The following is a 21,483-nucleotide window of genomic DNA, read 5'->3' as shown; positions in this document are numbered from 1 at the left end:
AGGCCTGACTTTGCAGTAAGCACTACTAAAAATGAACTTTAAGGGGGAAATATTTACAGATAAGTTACATTTTCCAGGTCAGAACAGAGAGCAGAACGGGCCTGTCCAGCCTAGGAGAAGTGCTGGCAGCAGAGAGGGCAGTTCTCCCTCACACAGATGCAGAGTTGCCACCTCTGACCCAGAAATGCCACCCAGCAGCTGAAGTGCATCATCCTGGCTCACTAATTTGTGCAGTTCAGAGGTGTTTGAATCCCAGACTAAGGTTCCAGCTCCCAGCAGGGCCCAGAGCCTGGTTGTACCATGGAAGCAGCTCCTGCCCCAGGGTGTCCACAGGCATTTTGCCTCACAATACAAGTGATCTCTGTGCTCTGGCCAGTCCAGCTGTGACACACTCAGGGCTTTAAGGCCCTTCAGGGGGCTCAGTCCCACCCTGGCTGGGTGAGGGGCTGCAATGGTCATGGCTGATGAGCATCCCCAGCTCAGGGCAGAGCAGAGTTTGGGTGTGAGGTGGCCAAACCTGCTCCTCCTCAGACAGAGGGAGCACCACCATGGGGGCCTCTGGGCCAGGGCAGGAGGAGGCCACAGGATCCTGGGGGGTGGGACAGTGCTTTCTGTCCTGCCAATGTCCTCCCTTGCACCACTGGCTCAGGGGCACATCACCCCCCACGTAGGGAGGTCACATTCACAGGGGACATTCCCATCCACTGGCTGTGGCTGAAGGTTTTCATCTCAGCCACTGATGTGAGAGCCAGGGCCGTGTCCTCGGAGGGGCCATGGACCATCAAACAGCCCCAGAGTGGGGCCTTGCCCAGAGCACTGCACGGGATCCAGTGTGAAATCCCTGCATCCCTCAGAGCAGGGACAGGGGCATCCCCACCTGAGCCTGAATGTGCATCCACCACTGAACTTTGTTTTGTGGCTCCTCCCCCTGCCCTGATGAATCAGGGCTCTGACCACCACTGAGCAATGGACACCAAAACTGCAACAACCAAATCTCATCCCTGGATCCACAGGGGTGAGATCCTTCTACTCCGATCCTTTATTTTTCCTTATACATTTTCTTAAGTGGTATTTTTAAGTTTATAGTGCTGTATTAATACAGACAATAACCAAAATGGCCACATACCTGCTTTGCATTGCACTCCAACTGTTCTGAAATAACCCTACATACATATGTGTGTATGTACACACACGCACACACACACACACATTGCAGACACTGATCATTTCCCTCCAGTTCCAAGGGCTGTATTTACAGGAACCTGAGCTCCCCTCACCTGCAGGGGCAGTACCTGCTCGTACTCAGGTGTGTTTGTGCTGTTACACAAACTGCCATTTCCTTTGTGCCCAGACTGAATTCTTAGTTTAACTGCAAAGTTAATACAATTGACTTACCAGAATTAACTTCTTGTATCAAATTTCACAGTCAAACTGCTCTTGCAGCACAAACATGAATCACATTTTTAACAAAAGCAGAATTCAGTTAATTGTTACCTCGGCAGAGTTAATCCCTCACCCCTCCTGTGCCTTGAATGTTGCTGGCCTTGACCTGGGCAGGGTCAGTGGAGACAGAGCAGCTGCAGAGCCCCTGCCAGTGCTGGGCAGGACTGGGGTGTGATTCCTGACAGCACCTCACTGTGGTGCTGCAGTTTCCAAGCTCCATTTGTGCTGTGGTTCAGTTCAGCTCTGCCCTGTGACACCAGGGCTGCTCTGCCGCAGTTTATCCATCAGTGCTTTACAGCTCTTCTGCCTCCCTGCACTGCAGTGAGTGTAAAACAAGAGTGGCACCATCTGTGAGAGCCGGGCCTTGCCCAGCCCAACACACCCACCTGAAGAGTGCACTGAACTCTGTGCTGAACTCCAGGTACTGTTTGAGGTATAACGTCTAAGTTCTTAAATCTCCAAGTCTCCTTTTTAAAAGGAGAAAAACCTACACTGACCATTATTCCCAGTGGGTTTTGTAGTTATACAATTAGCTGATTTAGTGGAGGAAACAAAAAAAAAGCCCCCAAACTATATTTAGCAAGTTTTTACCAGCTTAAGCTTTACCTAGAACTGTATTTACCACTCAGCTCGCAACACTCAGCATAGGATAGGCCAGAGAGGGAGAAAAACCCTCTTGGAATGAAGGGATTTTTTGTCATGCAGTCATTTTATTGTTTTAAATATATTTTAGTATTTTTGTTGCCATACAAAAACTATGTGAAAACGTCACCGGGACTGCACGAGTAACCACAGGGCACGTCTGTTGTACCTGTGCCGTCGAGAGTAAAAGCCTGGCTAATAAATAGCTGCATTGCTGCGGGTGGGAGGGCTGTGGGTGCCCCCTGAGGGGCTGCGGGGCCTCACTCAGGGGCTGCAGGGGCCTCCTCTGCCCCCGAGAGGTGCATGAACAGCTCCCCCAGCTCCGAGACGTCGCTGTCGGGGCCGGGCGCGCTCCTGCTCTCCCTGTCCTCAATAAAGTCCCACAGTCGCACCGAGTTGAAGAACTGCAACAAAGAGAAACTGCCTGAGCAGGAGCCAGCACAGGGCTGAGCACTGGCCTGGCCAGCCTTGGTTCCCTATTCAGAAGACTCAAGTTTGGAGGCCAAAGCTGGGCTTGTGCTTTGAGTTCAGGGTGGCAATGGCTCTGCACAGCACGGGCTGGAGGCTGAGCCAGAGTTCCTGAGGAGACTTTTCCCCTGTTCAGCTGCCCTGGGGCCCCCTCTGTGCAGGCTTGGGGCAGTGCTGAAAGCTCTTTGGGAAACATACTGAGGTGCTGGAGCACGTCCAGAGAAAAGCCATGAGGCTGGAGAAGGGACTGGAGCACAAGTCCTGTGGGGAGAGGCTGAGGGAGCTGGGGGTGTTTAGCCTGGAGAAGAGGAGGCTCAGGGGGGACCTCAGCACTGTCTACAACTCCATGACAGGAGGTTGTACCCAGGTGGGGGTTGGTCTCTTCTCTCAGGCAACCAACAGTAGGACAAGAGGGCACAGGTTTAGGCTCTGCCAGGGGAGGTTTAGTTTGGATATCAGAAAGAAATTCTTTACAGAGAGAGTGGTCAGGCATTGGGATGGGCTGCCCAGGGAGGGGGTGGATTCTCCATCCCTGGAGGTTTTTAAGATGAGACTGGATGTGGCACTGAGTGCCATGATCTGCTAATCACAGTGGGGTTGGATCAAGGGTTGAACTTGATCTCAGAGGTCTTTTCCAATCCAACTCATTTTATGATTCTAAAAGCTGTAAGGGCAGAATTCCTGGGAGGAAAGACTTGTTCTGAGAAGAACTAGTTGAAAAAAAAAACCAAACCGATAATGTTTTGCTGTTAAAGGAGAGTTTTCTTTCCCCTAAGAACAAGCTTGTGCCCCAGGGAACACTGAGAGGTGCTTTCTGGCTTGTCCTGCATGAGATGGGACATTCCCAGGTGGCACACGCTGCCTGCCCCGGGTGGCAGTGCCAGGCCCTTACCCGCACCGTGCCCTCGGAGCTGAGCTGCTTGCGGGGCTTCTCGGGCTCGGCGCGCGTCCCGTCGGGGTAGGCGTGCAGGTACAGGCACTTCCCGCCGAAGGGACACGTGCCCTTCCCCTGCTCAAAGTACTTGCAGGGCTTCTTCCTGGATTGATCAGAAGAGAGTTAGTGCCTTCAGCTGGGCAGGAAGGAGGTGCAGGTCAGTTCCCGGGGCTCAGGCCCTGCTCTCACACCCAGAGCTCTGGCCTGCCCTTCCCCCTGAGAGCAGCCAAACCCAGGGGGAAAATCCCTGAGCACAAACCCAGCAACACTAAAAGAGCATCATCAATTAAACAGGCACTTCCCTTTTCAGCTGTGGAAAGTGAAGGATGTCCAAGGAGCATCACAATGTGCCAATCCACTGCTATTTTTCTAGCCCATCTTTTCTCCTGCCTTTTCTACCACTACATGTTTAAGAACCAGCTCCTCTCCTCATCTCCTCTGGAAGGTCTGTGACAATACTCTGTTAATTTAAGTCTCCCTCAGCTCTGTTGCTACCCGAGGTGTCCAGGCTGCACAGCAGTTTGTTACAGGGCTGAGCCCTGCACAGTCTGTACAACAGCACCTGGGGTGGGGCTGGATTGTTCTGCAACAAAAAACAGCTGGACAGGAAAAATGCAACAGAACTTGTAAAATTAATACGCAAATAGTGATGGAACTGGTTCTAAGACACAGGTACAGTCCATCAAATAGCAACTCCCTGGAGCAGAAAGATCAGCACTAACAAACAGACCCAAAGGCCCAAACAAGCAGTGCATGAAAAGCACGATGAATTTGTCTGGGTTTGGGCCTCAAGCGCTCTGTGAATTCCAGGCTTCTGGGTCTGCCTTTTCTCAGCCTGTGTTGGCATGACCCCAGCCCTTAGCTTAGACTCCACTTTATCAGCATCTTCATTAGCAGTTTTTCATTCCACACAACACCAAATCTTCAAGTTAAACTGACTGCCAAGAGCTCTATCCATAGAATTTCTGCAGCAAAGACATTTTTATCCACATATACTAGTGTTAGCTGAGCACTTCAGGAAAGCCCCTTTTTATACTCCCCTGTACAGGAGGCTGACAAGAGTCAAACCTGACACCTCTACTCCAGTGGCACAAAGGCTGACCTTGCTGGGAAAAGCAGCCTGAGGCTCCTTAGCACAACTGACTACCTCAAGTCAAAGTCCAACAAACCAAACCAGTGACAGAGGATTGAAAACACCCACTATTTGAAAAACCTCAGTTTAAAGTGATTAATTCTATTCAAATATTTTGCCTGACTAGAAGACAAGATGTTGGATTGTTTTATGGAGTAGCACTGTTTTCAATTATTCTGCTGAGCTCTGCAGGACTCCAAGCAGCTGAGAAGCAGCAACAGGCCTAAGGAAGGCCCATTTTTTCCTGTACCATGTTTGAAGGTCGAGGCACATCCCAGAATAAGCTGCAAACCAGCAGCAGCACAGCCCTTGCTCACTGGGCAGGCCCAGCTGTGCAGGTTTCCCTCAGAACAGGGAGCAGGAGGTGACAGTGGCATCTCCCTGCTCTGTGACCCACACAGCCCCCAGGCAGGCACAGCCCTGCAGAGCTGCTCTGGCACTGCCCTCCCCCAGTGCTCCCAGCACCAGGCAGAGCCTACTGGGCAGTACAAGGAATGCAGTCCTGGAGGCTTTGCCCTTTCCAGCAGACATTACAAAAGCTCCATGACTTTTTATCCCATATTGCAAGAGATTATTACATTTTCCTTCCCTCTTTGTGCTCATTAACCAACAACATTCCAGGCAATTATGTCTGACGGATCAAGAGGAGCCACATGAAGCCAATTTGGGCCAGTGAGCTGAAACAGCTTCACCACTTCAGAGCAGAGCAAGGCTGAGTAATTTCTGATCTGCAGTTACACACCAGACCCCTTTGTGCCCCACGAGGTTCAGCAGAGGAGAGGGCAGAGCTCAGGAGTCTCTGCACAATGGGCTGCAGTTCCACTGAGCTGGGAAATGCAGGCTCAGCGACTGACTGCCCCTGAGTGAGTCTGAGGAACAGCACACAGAGTCTGTGGTCACTGAACTTACCCCACTCCCTGCTTAAATGCTTCAATCAGCTCGTTCTTCTTCTCCTGGTCTTCCACCCAGTACACGCTGGGGATGACAAACTCGGAGATCACTCGGCACTCTGGGCACGACCTGAACACAGCAGGACAAACAGGGATCTCTGTCACCTCCCAGCAGTGACACCCTCAGTGCCTTTGCCAGCAGCAGCATTTTCCCAAGGGAAAGGGGATGGTTTGTCACACTGAACCAGCAGATTCTCCTCCCATGTTGGCACAGCACATTTGTGTTCACTTGTCAGGAGGTTCAGCTGAAATCATCCAGCTCAGCACAGTCAGGGCTTGTGTTTGTTTCTGGCCCTGACCAACAGCAACAGGTATTTCCTCAGCACACAGAAACCTGCACCTGCTAATCCCAAGGGCAGAAACAAACTGTGTTCTGTGAGTGCTGCAGCCCACCTGTAAAAGCCCAGCCAGGGCAGAGACACAAATTAGGGTGTCTCAGCCTTTTGAAATGCAATGAGCTGCACTGCACTTCAGTGAAATTTGTAGTAAAAGTTTTGCAGAAAAGTCTATTTGGGCAGAAGAATGAAAACATTCCCCACCTTTTCCTCAGCAAGTTTGTAACTTGTGAGAGATGCTCGAAAAAAGGAAACTAATTGGATGTTTAATTTCTCTCACCTGAGGAGGAACATGTTTGGAACACATTTTTATTGAGCTGGAAGATGAGGGCATTTACTCAGACACAGGTAAATGTGTAATTAGTGGAGCGTTTACCTGGAGTAAGCCACAATTTAGAGAAAAGCCCCTTAGTGAAGCACATCCCCAGGAGAAGAAGGAGCAGCTGTTCCTGCTCACAGGTCACTGGGGGGAGAGGTTACCGAGGTGCCAGCTCTGCCAGAGCCCCAACAGCACAGGGAGGGCTGAGCTGCCACAGCCCAAACTCTCCCACACGGGGGCCAGAGCATTAAGTGAACTGTTACCAAAGGACACCCCATGTGTTCTGCTGCTCCTGGACTCAGTTCTCAGAGCCAAGTCCTGCAACTGGCCAGCACTTGGACCAGCATTTTCTGAGCTCTGTGTTAATCTTCACAGCTCCAGAATTCGCCCCGGGCAGTGTCCCCTCCCCCTCAGTGGCCAGCAGAGGCAGCACTCACTTGATGATGGGGTTCTCGAACTGCTTGGCACACCTCCACTGCCGGATGCAGGACAGGCAGTACGTGTGGGTGCAGTTGGACAGGATCCCGAAGCGCCGCTCCGAGGCCGACGGCTTCTCGTACACCACCTCCATGCAGATGGAGCACACCTTGTCCTGGCTGGCCTGGAAGGCAAAGGCCTTCTCCATGTCGTGCTCAAATGTGGCCATGCACATCTGGGGGGGCACAGAGTCACTGTCAGTGCAGCCCCTGCCAGGCCAAAGTGTGAGAAAAGCATCTATTACAGCAGAAACACAGAGTGCTCATCAAGGGCATCATTCCTACCCACCAGCATCAGAATTTAATTTAAAGATCATTCCATTCAATCACACATTTCAGGCTTCAGTGTTCTCTGCAGCTTCAAAACTGTCAGAAATAGGGATGCCTGAGCACTCCCATTCACCCCTTTCTGTATCTGTCATGGAACACGTATGGAATAATTTGATGCTTCAAACACCTCACAAAAAAAGGTCATTGAAAGCTCAGGACAAGTGCCACACTCAAGGTGTTACTCTATTACTAAGGCCACATTCATTCACTGGCTATTAAGTTTTACCCAGTTAAGGCATTAGACTCACATTTCAGGCTTTCCTCCAGCCTCATCCCAGCAGGGACAATCCATAACTTACAGCTCTCTGGGGGAGCTGCTGCTCATCCCCACATAGGGGTAACCCCTTTACTTTTCAAAGGTCTCAGGACTTGAAAAGTAAAATAAATTTACAAGACTCTAAACTATAATAATGACAAAGGACACAAAGGTGTTCCCCGTTAGGAGCACACCTGGCTGGTGCAGGTTCTCATCCAGCACACAGCTCTGCTCCTGGGGCTCAGCACCAGTGGCAGGACAGAATCAGGGACCAGCAGTGAGCACTCCTGCAGCAGCACATCCCAGAAGCACATCCAGACTGCACAAACCCTGAGCTTTTTAATCCCCTGGATTCTACTCCTGTTCCTGACTAGCCCTGACCTAAACCTGGTAGCCAGGCAGAGCAAAAGGTAACCCTTAAGCCCAAGCTAATGCAGCCAATGCCTCACCAGTGCCTACTTCCAGTTCAGCCCAGAATCTTTGCACTCCCTCCACTCTGTCCCCAGCTGAGCCTGCCCTGAGCCCAGTCACCACCAGGTGACAGGCGGACCCAGCAGACAGCAGGGCCACCTCAGAAGGACCAGCAGTCCCAGTTCCTCTCCCCCACTGTCCCTGGGGTGACCTACACAAGACGTTCTGGCAGAGTTTCAGGCTGTTCTGGGACAAGGCTGCAGGCCAGTCTCTGATACGGATGAAATGGGAAAAAAGAAGTTGACACATGCACCATTGTTCCCAGCTAAGCCCCAGGTGTTGAACCCACCACTTTGGGAATCATTCTCCAGCCAGATAAGCAGTAAGACAGCAGCTCTTTGAAAACGGCTCTTCTACAAAACACATCTTAGAGCAAACAAAGCGGCTCCCGCAGCGAGCAGAGCCCCCCGCAGGGCTCCCCGCCGTGTTTACCATCTCGTGGGCCTTCCTTTGCTCGGGGTCCAGCGGGTGCAGCACCTGCAGCCCGCAGATGTCGCACCGGTCGCCGTGCAGGTACGGGCAGCGCTCCCCGAAGGGGCAGGGACTGGCGCCGGCCGCGGCGTAGGGGCAGAGCTGGGCACCGGCCCCGCAGGGCACCCCGGCCCCGCACGGCGCCGGCGGCTCCTCCAGCCCGCTGCAGATCGCCTCCAGGTACGAGTGCGGCTTGGGCTCCGGGTGCGAGTGGGGCCGCCCCTCCGCGCCCTCGGCCGGGGCGCTGCTCCCATCGCCGGGCGCTGCCGGCGGCGGCTTCTCCTCTCCGGAGCCACACAGATCTGCGGGAGACACAGCACGCTGACAGAGCCCGCAGAGCAACCTGCCTGTTCTTTACGGGGATTAACTGTTGGGCTGGGGGCTTTTTAAAGTTTTCAGCTCCCTGCCTGTCCTTTCCAAGGATTAACTGTTGGGTTGGGGGCTTTTTAAAGTTTTCTTCTCAATGAAATCTTGTATCTAAGCCCCTTTTGCTCACGAATCACAGGAATTTTCCCAAATTACCTACTGAAAAGTTCAATTGAAAGATTTCTTCAGCTCTCTTCTGTTTACAAAAAGACTTTAAAAGGTCACAGAGTCATTTAGGTGGAAAAGACCCCCAAGACCATCATGTCCACCCTGTGCCCATCCCCACCTTGTCCCCCCGTCCAGAGCACTGAGTGCCACAGCCAGTCCTTCCTTGGGCACCCCAAACCTCCCTGGGCAGCCCTTCCAGTGCCTGACCACCTATTCCATGAGGAAATTCCTCCTGATGTCCAACCTGACCCTCCCCTGGCACAGCTTGAGGCTGTTTCCTCCTGTTGCTGACTGCCTGGGAGCAGAGCCCGACCCCCATGGCTCCCCTCCTGCCAGGGTGGGCAGAACAGCCTCCACCCGTCGGCGAGCCAGGGCTGGCAGCCGGTCCCACACCGGACACTGCCGGGGCACAGCGTTCCCAGGAGGCTCCCCCGCTGGCCAGGAAACCCAAACAATCAAAGGAGAAACACGCGGTCCCTCCCACCGGCCCCAAGGACGCCCCACCACTCACTCCTGTCCCTGAGCACCAGCGTCCTCTTGTCCCTGGTGGTGCGGGCGGCGGGGCCGCGCTGCGGGGGCTGCTGCGGGGGCTGCCGCGGGCTGGGGGGCGGCGGGGCCGCTGCTGCTGCTGCCGGCGCGGGGAGCCGCACGTGGTCGTACCTGCGGGAGGGACAGCGGGTCACGCCGGGCACGAGGGCGCTCCAAGGGGCGCTCCAAGGTCCGGCCGGAGGGGCCAGGTCTCCAGAAATGCGTGTCCGACTCCCCTTCCTCAGGCACAGCTGGCTCAGCACCGGCCCCGCGCACCCCGAGTTGGATCCCGCACTCCCCGGGCTGGGGGCAAACCCGCACACTCTGTCCCTTCCTCAGGCAACCCCCCCGGGCCGGGGGTAAACCCTGCCCCTTCCCCGGGCACCCTCCGGGCCGGGGGCAAACCCGCACACCCTGCCCTTTCCCGGGCACCCTCCGGGCCGGGGGCAAACCCGCACACCCTGCCCCTTCCCCGGGCACCCTCCGGGCCGGGGGCAAACCCGCACACCCTGCCCCTTCCCCGGGCACCCTCCGGGCCGGGGCCAAACCCGCACACTCTGCCCCTTTCCCGGGCACCCTCCGGGCCGGGGCCAAACCCGCACACCCTGCCCCTTTCCCGGGCACCCTCCGGGCCGGGGGTAAACCCTGCCCCTTCCCCGGGCACCCTCCGGGCCGGGGGCAAACCCGCACACCCTGCCCTTCCCCGGGCACCCTCCGGGCCGGGGGCAAACCCGCACACCCTGCCCCTTCCCCGGGCACCCTCCGGGCCGGGGGCAAACCCGCACACCCTGCCCTTTCCCGGGCACCCTCCGGGCCGGGGGCAAACCCGCACACCCTGCCCCTTCCCAGGGCAGCAGCACCAAAGATGTGCAGAGGGAGCCGCATTGCAGGGCCTGGGCAGCCTCTGCAGGCAGCACCACCCGACCCTGGGGGGCCCCACCACAGGGCACCTCCATACAGGACATAAAGGGCTTTGGAGTTCCTAAAGGACTCAAAACATCCAGTGAAACTATGGAAACACACTCCAGCAGCAGAGCAGAAGCAACCAGGGCAGCAGAGAGGCTGGTCCAGGAAAGCCATGGACATGCACAAATGCTAAAATACTTTTCATAGGAACAAGAATATTCCCCATCTCTGTTTCTGGTCCACAGTCAGTGAGTGCCCAAACTCCAGCAAAACAGCTGGAGCAAACCCAGACACTGTGTGCACCATCACTCCATGTCCCCATGAGAGCCACAGCCCTCAGCCACATCCCACACCACAATTCCATGGGAGCTGGTGGAGCCTGCAAGGATCATTGATGCCCACCCAGCCCCTGCTCCCAGCCTGGCACGTGGACCAGGCAAGGGGAAGGAGCTCCAAGGTGAGACCCCTCATGCCAGGAATGGCTCCAGGAGGAGCCACGGGCTGCCCTGTGGCACAGCCCTGCTGTACCAACATAAACCCTGCACAGCGTTTCTCAGGGCACTCCTCAGGGAGTTTTAACCCAAAGACTCCAGGGAAAGGTGTGGAACTGCTCAGCTTTCCCAGGGGAATGGGAGGAGGGCGCTTTAAAATAGAATAGAATAGAATAGAATAGAATAGAATAGAATAGAATAGAATAGAATAGAATAGAATAGAATAAGGTGGGTTGGAAAAGCCCTCCGAGATCATCAAGTCCAACCCTTGGTCCAACTCCAGTCCCGTTACCAGATCATGGCACTCAGTGCCACGGCCAAGCTCAGTTGAAAAACCTCCAGGGATGGGGAATCCACCCCCTCTCTGGGCAGCCCATTCCAATGCCTGAGCACTCTCTCTGGAAAAAAGTTTTTTTGATATCCAAGTTAAATTTCCCCTGGCAGAGCTTGCGCCCGTGCCCCCTTGTCCTATTGCAGAGTGCCTGGGAGAAGAGACCAACCCCCACCTGGCCAGAACTTCCCTTTCTTCCAAGGCAGAGCTGGGAGCCCCCAGAGCTGTGCCCTGGGGGGTGAGAAGGTGGCTCAGAGCTGTGGGGGCAGCTGGAGCACAGCAGCTTCCACCACCCCAGTGCCACGGCACCAGCCCTGCTGCCCGAGGCCATTCCAGACAGCAGTCCCGCTCTGAGCATCCAACGGCTCTTCCTGCAGGGACAACTGCGTGAAGGGCACACCTGAAACCTCAAGTGTAACTTTTACAAAGTAACAAAACTCCTGAAGCCGCCCCAGCGCCAAGCTCTGCCCTTGGATCTGAACGCTGCTTGTTGCATGGGCAGGCTCCCACCCCACGGATCGCTCCCCTCCCGTTGCCCACCCCGGCTCACCGGCAGCGCGAGCCGTAGGCGCACTGACCACGCTGGTAGTACTTGCACACGCTGGAGGACTTGCTGCTCGACAGGTCGTGCGAGAACAGGCACTTGGTCCCCTCGCGGCACACGCCCTGCAGGTAATACCTGTGGGGGGACACGGCACGGCTCAGGGGGGGACACGGCTCAGGGGAGGAGACAGAGCTCGGGAGGGGGGGACAGAGCTCGGGCGGGGAGACAGAGCTCAGGGTGGGACAGAGCTCGGGGGGGGGAGGGACAGAGCTCGGGGGGGAGACAGAGCTCGGGGGGGGGGGGGACAGAGCTCGGGGGGGGGGGGGACAGAGCTCGGGGGGGGGGGGGACAGAGCTCGGGGGGGGGGGGGGGACAGAGCTTGGGGGGGGGGGCACAGAGCTCGGGGGGGGGACGACAGAGCTCGGGGGGGGGGGGGACAGAGCTCGGGGGGGGGGGGGGACAGAGCTCGGGGGGGAGACAGAGCTCGGGGGGGGGAGACAGAGCTCGGGGGGGGGAGACAGAGCTCGGGGGGGGGGAGACAGAGCTCGGGGGGGGGAGACAGAGCTCGGGGGGGGGAGACAGAGCTCGGGGGGGGGAGACAGAGCTCGGGGGGGGGAGACAGAGCTCGGGGGGGGAAGACAGAGCTCGGGGGGGGAAGACAGAGCTCGGGGGGGGAAGACAGAGCTCGGGGGGGGAAGACAGAGCTCGGGGGGGGGAGACAGAGCTCAGGGTGGGACAGAGCTCAGGGGGCCCCGCTGCAGGCACCGGCACAGAGCGGTTTGCGTTTTTACAGTCACTGAGTTGGCAAAGCCCTCCCAGCCACTGGAGCCCACCCTGTGCCCGATGCCCATCCTGTCTCCCAGCCCAGAGCATTGAGTGCCACGGCCAGTCCCGCCTTGGGCACCTCCAGGACTGGGCACTTCAAACTTCCCTGGGCAGCCCCTGCCAGTGCCTGCCCACCCTTTCTGCGGAGAAAACTTCCCCGAGGACACTCGGACAGGCATTCCTGTCCTGGCCCAGTTCCTCTGCCCGGCACCGATTCCCGTGCCCGGCCCGGGGGCAGGAGGGGCAGGAGGAAGGTGAGGGTGAGCTGCGGGCAGGGTTGTGAGGGCTGGAGTGCGGGGTGTGGGGAATGAGGGGGGTGTGAGGGGGTACCCTGGGCCCGCCCCGGGCTGTGTCGGTGCCGTGTCGGTGTGTCCCGCCCCGCTCTCACCTGCACGTCACCTGCCTGGTGCTCATGGTGCTCACGGTGCTGCGCTGTGTGTTCCGGGCTCTCCCCGGGCGGCGCACGCGGGTTCCGGGCGGGGCCGGAAGTGTTTCCGGCCGGCCGGCGCGCGGGGCGGCGATGGCGCTGGTGCGCGTGCGCCACTGCCGCGCGCTGCTGTACTGCCGGCGCGCGCCCCCGCGCTGCCCCGCGTGCGGGGGGGGGCCTCAACGCCGCGGGGCTGTCCGCGGCGCCCGTCACGCTGCGCTGCCCCTTCCGGCACGGCCACCGACAGCCCCGAGCCTTCCTCGTCAGGCCCACCCGGGGAACCTTCCTGCGGTAACCGCCAGGGGGCGCTGCGGAGCGGGGAGGGGGCGGGGCCGGGCCGGAGCCACGCCCACCTCAGCTAGCCCCGCCCACCGACACCCACCCATCCATCCCCCCCATCCCATCCCATCCCAGTCCATTCCATCCCACCCCATCCCACCCCATCCCATCCCAGTCCATCCCATCCCACCCCATCTCATCCCAGTCCATCCCATCCCATCCCATCCCAGTCCATCCCATCCCATCCCATCCCACTCCATCTCATCCCATCCCACTCCATCCCCTCCCATCCCATCCCATCCCATCCCATTCCACTCCATCCCATCCCACTCCATCTCCTCCCATCCCACTCCATCCCCTCCCATCCCATCCCATCCCATCCCATCCCATCCCATCCCATCCCATCCCACTCCATCCCCTCCCATCCTATCCCATCCCATCCCATCCCATCCCACCCCATCCCACCCCAGTCCATCCCATCCCATCCCATCCCATCCCCCCCATCCCATCCCATCCCATCCCACCCCATCCCACCCCAGTCCATCCCATCCCATCCCATCCCATCCCCCCCATCCCATCCCATCCCAGTCCATCCCATCCCATCCCACCCCATCCCAGTCCATCCCATCCCACCCCATCCCACCCCATCCCATCCCATCTCATCCCAGTCCATCCCATCCCATCCCATCCCATCCCATCCCATCCCATCCCATCCCATCCCACCCCATCCCACCCCATCCCATCCCATCCCCCCCCATCCCATCCCAGTCCATCTCATCCCATCCCATCCCATCCCATCCCATCCCATCCCATCCCAGTCCATCCCATCCCATCCCACCCCATCCCACCCTATCCCACCCCAGTCCATCCCATCCCATCCCATCCCACCCCATCCCATCCCAGTCCATCCCATCCCATCCCACCCCATCCCATCCCACCCCATTCCATCCCACCCCATCCCATCCCATCCCACCCCATCCCACCCCATCCCATCCCATCCCATCCCATCCCATCCCATCCCATCCCATCCCATCCCATCCCATCTCATCCCAGTCCATCCCATCCCATCCCATCCCATCCCATCCCAGTCCATCCCACCCCATCCCATCCCATCCCATCCCATCCCCCCCATCCCATCCCAGTCCATCTCATCCCATCCCAGTCCATCTCATCCCATCCCATCCCATCCCATCCCATCCCATCCCATCCCATCCCATCCCAGTCCATCCCATCCCATCCCACCCCATCCCACCCCATCCCACCCCATCCCACCCCAGTCCATCCCATCCCATCCCATCCCCCCCATCCCATCCCATCCCAGTCCATCCCATCCCATCCCACCCCATCCCATCCCAGTCCATCCCATCCCATCCCACCCCATCCCATCCCATCCCATCCCAGTCCATCCCATCCCACTCCATCTCCTCCCATCCCACTCCATCCCCTCCCATCCTATCCCATCCCATCCCATCCCACCCCATCCCACTCCATCCCATCCCACTCCATCTCCTCCCATCCCACTCCATCCTATCCCATCCTATCCCATCCCATCCCATCCCACCCCATCCCATCCCATCCCATCCCATCCCATCCCATCCCATCCCATCCCATCCCATCCCATCCCATCCCATCCCATCCCATCCCCATCCCCAGTCCCAATCCCAGCCCAGTCCAGTCCCAGTCCCAGTCCCAGTCCCAGTCCCAGTCCATCCCCAGCCCAGCCCAGCCCAGCCCCAGCCCAAGCTGTGCCCACTATACTGGCTGGACTGTGCAGGGCCATCCCTGCCCCCCATCCCTGTCCCCCGTCCCTACCCCCCATCCCTGCCCCCCATCCCTGCCCTTGCCCATGTTCTGCTCCTCTCCCAGGGGGTACGACGGGAGCTCCGACCTGCACGTTGGGATCACCAATTCCCAGGGTGAGCCGTGCTCTGTGCCCTGCCCAGCCTGACCCCCATTCCAGCCTGACCCCCAGCCTGCCCCACATCCCTGCAGGGCCCTGTGCCCATCCCAGCCTGCCCCACATCCCTGCAGGGCCCTGTGCCCATCCCATCCTGACCCCCAGCCTGCCCCACATTCCTGTGGGACTCCATGCCCATCCCAGCTGGGAGCAGCCCGGGGTTCTGGCATGGCTGGCACCCCAGAGGGGCCAGTGCTTTGCTGCTGAAGCCCTGGGGGTGCTGCAGGGCTGGGAGCTCAGCTGGGCTCTGCCAGGAGAGGAGCAGGGAAACATGGGAAGAGTCCCAGACCCCAGGGTTTATCCCACCTTGCAGGCAGAGCTCAGTCAGAGCCATATCCCACATCCCACCTGGCACTGAAGGGAATGCACAAGTGCCCTCCACCCCGCACAGGGAAAGGAAAAGCCAGGCCTACTTTAAAGAAGTTACAGTGAGTTAAACAGCGTTTCCAGGAATTCTAAAAATACTGTTAATTAGAACCAACAGTTTTAAAAGCCATGATAAAAACTCCTCCTGGGTTCTGCCCACAGCAGGCCCACCCTGCAAAATGTCCCCTCAGGTGTTTAATTAATACAAAGATGATCTCATCTGGGGGTTAAAAATGACGCCTGGTTGAGCTTAAGTTGCTCTTGCTGCCAAAAGGCATCTGAACTACTCTGGAGAAATAAAGCAGGTGTTTGGTGGGAGCCAGGCCTGCATTTCCCGATGGGAAGTGCTGGTGTGAGGAGCAGGACAGTGGAACCCCCAGAGCTCCCATGGCAGGCCAGGCTGTGCCCGCAGCCCTGCCAGCTGCCCTTGTTGCAGGGGTGGTGTTCCACTTCGACCAGGCGGGCGTGCAGCGGGCACAGGAGGGCTGGGAGCAGTGCCTGAGCATCCCCCTGCTCCAGCCACACCTCTGGGACCTGCAGCAGCACTGGGATGGGCTCCTGGAGGAGTTCAGCCAGGGGCAGGACTGGCTGCCCCACAGGTACGGAGTGGGACACCTGCACGGGGGGATTGCACTCTGGGGGGATTAACTGGGCTGGGCTGTTTTGGGGAGCATTCCCAGCCCTGTGCCCCTTCCCGGAGCATTCCCAGCCCTCTGCTCCCTCATGAAGCATTCCCAGCCCTGTGCTCCTTCCAGGAGCATTCTTAGCCCTTGCTCCTTTCCAGAGCATTCCAGCCCCTGTGCTCCTCAGGGAGCATTCCCAGCCCTGTGCTCTTCCTGGAGCATTCCCAGCCCTGTGCTCCCTCATGGAGCATTTCCAGCCCTGTGCCCCTTCCCGGAGCATTCCCAATCCTGTGCTCCTCCAGGGCACACATTCCCAGCCCTGTGCCCCTTCCCGGAGCATTCCCAGTCCTGTGCTCCTCCAGGGCACACATTCCCAGCCCTGTGCCCCTTCCCAGAGCATTCCCAGCCCTGTGCCCCTTCCTGGAGCATTCCCAGCCTTTGCTCCTTCCCAGAGCATTCCAACCCCTGTGCTCCTCATGGAGCATTCCCAGTCCTGTGCTCCTCCAGGGCACACATTCCCAGCCCTGTGCCCCTTCCCAGATCATTCCCAGCCCTGTGCCCCTTCCCAGAGCATTCCCAGCCCTGTGCCCCTTCCTGGAGCATTCCTAGCCTTTGCTCCTTCCCAGAGCATTCCAACCCCTGTGCTCCTCATGGAGCATTCCCAGTCCTGTGCTCCTCCAGGGCACACATTCCCAACCTGGACAGCCCCATCAGCCTGTCCTGGACCTCCCTGGCCTGGCTATATTCAGTATCCTTAAGCTGTAATTAACACTCGTGCTGGAACATGAAAGCTCAAAGCAAGAGGTTAATTTAGGGGATTTTGCAGGAAACCCCAGTTCAGGCAACCACTCCCTGCATTCTGCTGAGTCCCAAAGGCCCAGGTGCCATTCTGGAATTATTTTTCTTGCCTTCAGGCGTGTTTGCATTTAAAGGCTGGCCACACTGGTGGGATTCTTGCCCAGATCTGACACCAGATGCCATTTTGGTTGTCAGTGGTGAGGAATGGGAAACACAGGCTCCTTTCCAGCTCTTCCTGCAGGTCCATGACATTGCTCTGGATGGTCCAACACAGAAAAGCCTCCTCGTACCTTGAGTTAAACGTGTGCCCACCAAGAACATGCAGCTGTGTCCCCTCCCTCCAGTCACTGCCCAGGGACAGTGTCACAGGTGACACAGCCCAGGTGACACCTGCCCTGCCACATCCCCACCCTGCAGCTCTCCAGGGAAGTCCCAGCCCCGGCACTGTCCATGAACAGCACAGGGAACACAGGCCCTGCCTGGGCACTGGGGGGGTGTAATTTAATCAGTGTAGCCATAACAGAAAAGGAACCCCCCCACTGAATCCAAAGCACTTTTTAGCAGTTCTGGATGTGCTGACTGTAAATGTCACAGATCATACATGTGGAATAGAAGTTTTAGATGTTTACAGCACTTGTGAAGCCAACAGGATTTGAGTTACTTTTACAGTTCCTAGTGCCTTAACAGTAATACTGAAATTGACTTGATGGCCTGAAAAAGTCACTGGCAGAAGGTGGATAGATGTTCATCTCTTCTACAGCTTTTCTTCACTTTTTCCACCACCTCCTGACAGTGACCTACTTTTTCCACAGCTGGGCCAGTGACCACTGAACTGCAGTAAACTAATCCTGTAACCCCTTTGGATTCAGGCCAAGCCTGGTGCTGATTCTCTTGATTGCTTTTCATTTCCTGAAGGACAGTGTAGAACAGCTGCAAAGAAGAGCAGCTACAGCTGGGCCAGCAGCATCTGAAACCACGGAGAGGAGACAGGTTTGCTTGGCAAGAGACACTTCCCAGAAAGAAGCCAAGCTTGGTTACTGAACAGGAGCTTGTAGGTCACCTCAGGTACCTTAAACCAGGAGAGCTATGAAGAGAACTGTGCTGAGCTGGGCTCAGGGTCCCTTTTCACAGCCACAGCCCTCAGATCTTGCAGGAACCCCTTATAAATGCCCAGGGCTGACAGGGAAGCCTCCCAGGGATTCCCTGTGGCACAGACCATGGAGCCACTGAGGCCATGAGGCAAGAAATGAGACACAGGGCTGGGGAGAACAAGGGACAAAGACGCGGGACCAGGCACTCATGGGAGCAGCCTGAGCATGGGGCAGGTGGCCAGCAGGAGTGACCAAATGCAGTTACACAGGGACAGGGGAAAATGCAGCACCCCGTGGTGAGAGGATGGAATAAAAGGAATAATTGAAACTGTTAGTGGCCAACAAAACATTTGGGAGAACTCAAAAAACATTCTGACAGTGAACAGTAAGTGCTGTAATGTCCTAGGTCAGGGTAGCAGGGGTTAAAAAAGGGGGGAAAAAAAAGGCAAAAACATTTTAGATGGCTGTTCCACTGGCACTCCATCCCTTGCACAATTGGCACAAGTCATTACCAGTGGGGTTTGACTGGCACATTGTCCAGCAACTGTATCAACACATCAGTGATAGGAGGTACTGGGTTTTAAGTGTGATTCCAGTTATCACCACACATGGTGGCACAGTTAGCACTGGGGCTGCAGGAAGGGGTGTGTGACAATGCATGGAATAGCAGGGAAAAGCCAAGTAAGGGTACAAAATACAACTTCATTTCTGTCATGTCTTGTAGCCTCTTGCTTTCTGTGCTCAGAGTTCCTGGTTTCCCTGGCTGGAAGGTACAGCTTGGGATGGGTGGAATATATTTAAGCAGCAGCATGGAGGGAAGGGGGGCTGGTCCTTGGAGAGCTCTGGCTCGGGCAGCTGTCCCTAAGGAGCTGCTGTCCCCAGGTATGACGAGCAGGAGCACAACTGCTACACCTTCGCCCTGGCCTTCATCAACCACGTGCGCAGCGTGCAGGGCTGGGGGCCCCTCAGCAAGGCCGAGTTCACCCAGCAGTTCGTGCTGCCCCAGGCCAGGAGGGCCAGCAGGTACCTGAGCCTGGAGCAGCAGCTGGCACACAGCGACGTGGTCATCGTGCCCCTGCCCCAGGGCGAGGGCAGCGCCGCGCAGGATGAGCTGCTGTGCTGAGCCGGGCGGTGGGAAAGGGGTGGCTCAGGGCTCCCCAGCTCAGGGCTCCCCAGCTCGGGGCTCCCCAGCTCGGGGCTCCCCAGCTCGGGGCTCAAGGGGCAGCATCTACTGAATGGATTTAATTAATTTTCACCTGCACATGAGGATACTGACCTGTGCATTTGGGGGAAATAACTGATCTATGGTGTACACACTAGAGAGAATGGCTGTGGGAACTGTGCATGTGGAGAAACGTTTTCCTGTTTACATTCACTGTGTTTTCTGCTCTGCAAAGACACTTCAATCACACCAGAAATCATGACTGCTGTGTAATTAGGGGTTTTAGCAAATCAGCTGTGGTACCTTCAGCTGTAGCAAACCAAACTTTTCCTGTCACATGTGATTACTGACGAATGACAAAGTGCTTGTGTGCTGCTGAAATCCAAATGATTCACTACATGCAAAGTTATCTTCTTTTGGTTACTAATAAATATAACAACAAATAAATCCAGCCTCTTTGCCAGATATATTTAGTTTTCAGTTCTTTATTTGCACATTTATTCTTCAAACCAAGACAGATGCTTAGTATTAAGAGATAATTTAGTGTCTTATCTGTTAGTAGTTATAATAAGCAACAGACTCCTCAGGATTTATCTTGGAGTTAAAACTGCAGAACCTAAAGTTCTTCCAAGAGCACTTTTACCTACTGTGCATTACAGAAGTTTATGCTGAGCTCAAAACTGTGCAGTCCATAACTTTGTGCAATTGCACTTCCTCTACTTACACTCTGGTTTAAGAAAATAATTCAGTTCTTTTCCCTTGTAGTTTTTCTGAAGGAAGCTGGTTTTAGTGTAGCTGCAAGTCCTGCTTTCTCAAAGATGGAGAAGCAATCATGAACTTTTGGGGGTTTGTCCACATTAACCCTGTCTCCCAGTGCTCTCCAGCTGCATCCCCCACACTGCACACCTCCCCTCTCCACTTCTTGCCAAATTCTAAGTTACAGCTCTTTTAAAACACCCACAACACAAGCAGAGAAAACCATCCTGAAATGCACTATTGTGCTGTCAGGGGCCTGTCCCCCCACTGCCAGTGCACAGCATGACCCTCCAGCCAGGGTCTGGCTCACAGAAAGAAATCCTGGTGTGCTCAGAGTCAGAACCCTGACTTCATTTACTATGTTTTATTTGCTAAATTAGAAATACAGTGGCAAATGGTACAAGTAAGTTATTTGCCACAAGAACACAGACATGAAGTTACAGTCCTCTGCAGCTTGCAATCCAACACCTTGACCCTGCAGCCAGCCCCTGCACACCTGTCCAGCTTGGAAAAGCCACTGTGCAGTGCACATTTCACTTCACATCCTTCCAGCAGCAGCAGTAGCAAAAGAAAGCAAAGCCAGGACCATTTCCCACTTTAGTTGTATGTAGTTTCCTGCATTCATGACATGGCTCTGCAATCTAAACTGCCTAAAACCTGTGACTGTGGGTTTGTGTTAGCTGGGAACAGGCTGAGGTGACAGCACTTTGACCAGACCTGGAAAATGTCCTGTGCCCAGGAGGCAAAGCCCCTTTCCAGTGAGTGAGAACAGCACAAACTGTCACTGTCACCAGTTCTGAGCCATCCTCACTGCTGTAGCAAACGTGTTCTCTCACAGCATGGGGGGGAAAAAGGCCCTGAACAGCATGGGGAAGCCAAGATGGAATTCAAATGCCTGGATGTGAAGCAACAAGACTCAAAAAGCAGCACAGCTGGCACTGAACCCTCCTGGCTCTGCTTCAGAGCAGCTCAACACCTGCTGGGTTGTTGATTTGTTTTCCAAATGTGGCTTAGCAATAGTAAACATAAGCACCCCAGGTGATTAACTCTTGCTTGGAAACCAGCAGGCACTGGGGCAGCAAGGCAGAGCGCTCAGTGCTGTCCTACTCCATCCCAGCTGCTCTGCTACCTCCTCCTCTGCTTAGGATGGGACAGGCCAGGGCAGAGAGAGCTGGGAGTGCACTGGGAAAACACCAAATGTATGAACTGCTGTATTTTCTGGGTAAAAGGGGAAAAAGCAGAGATGAATTCTAGACCTACACTTGCCAAGCTAGGGAGACTGAGTCCTCTCACTGCCCAGCAGAGCTTTGTTGTTTCCTGCACAGCAACTCATCTTCAGCAGAACAAAGGGCACCAGCTGGTGCTCAGGGCATCTTGCTGGGCAGGATCAGGCCCTCACTTCCAAGGAGGAATCTTATGCTGCAAATCCCAAGACACCCAGACACAGAAAGGTGCCCAACACCTCCCTTTGCTGGTAGGTGCTTAAACCACAGAATGCATTTCAATCCTTGCACTCTGGGGAGAGTGCCTCCATTCTCAGCTCTGACTGTGAAAACAAGGCACCGAATTCCAGAGTCCAGGCACCTCATTACAATGTTACAATGCTCAGGATTACAACAACCAAATCTCTGCCCAGAT

General features: G+C 56.2%; 2 protein-coding genes across 2 annotated transcripts; one reads left to right on the top strand and one right to left on the bottom strand.

Moving 5' to 3' along the window:
- Positions 1 to 954: 954 nt before the first annotated feature.
- MKRN2 (makorin ring finger protein 2) lies at positions 955 to 12,858 on the bottom strand. The gene is made up of 8 exons (XM_071550956.1): positions 12,775 to 12,858; positions 11,568 to 11,696; positions 9,273 to 9,421; positions 8,189 to 8,529; positions 6,661 to 6,875; positions 5,529 to 5,639; positions 3,446 to 3,590; positions 955 to 2,489 (listed from the first exon to the last, which is right to left on the bottom strand). Exons 1-8 carry the CDS (start codon positions 12,798 to 12,800, stop codon positions 2,346 to 2,348), a joined length of 1,260 nt encoding a protein of 419 aa, XP_071407057.1. The 5' UTR covers positions 12,801 to 12,858; the 3' UTR covers positions 955 to 2,345.
- Positions 12,859 to 12,906: 48 nt separating this feature from the next.
- MKRN2OS (MKRN2 opposite strand) lies at positions 12,907 to 19,550 on the top strand. Its single transcript, XM_071550957.1, is given in 5 exon segments — positions 12,907 to 12,981; positions 12,983 to 13,104; positions 14,959 to 15,008; positions 15,852 to 16,014; positions 18,810 to 19,550. Coding segments are annotated over 5 exon segments (651 nt in total). The 3' UTR covers positions 19,051 to 19,550.
- Positions 19,551 to 21,483: the final 1,933 nt, after the last annotated feature.

This window comes from Pithys albifrons, chromosome 3 (genome assembly GCF_047495875.1).
Source record: "Pithys albifrons albifrons isolate INPA30051 chromosome 3, PitAlb_v1, whole genome shotgun sequence".
In the NCBI taxonomy this organism is placed as follows: Eukaryota; Metazoa; Chordata; class Aves; order Passeriformes; family Thamnophilidae; genus Pithys; species Pithys albifrons.
The sequence above is the reverse complement of the archived record's forward strand: the minus strand, read 5'-3'. Positions and strand labels throughout refer to the sequence as shown.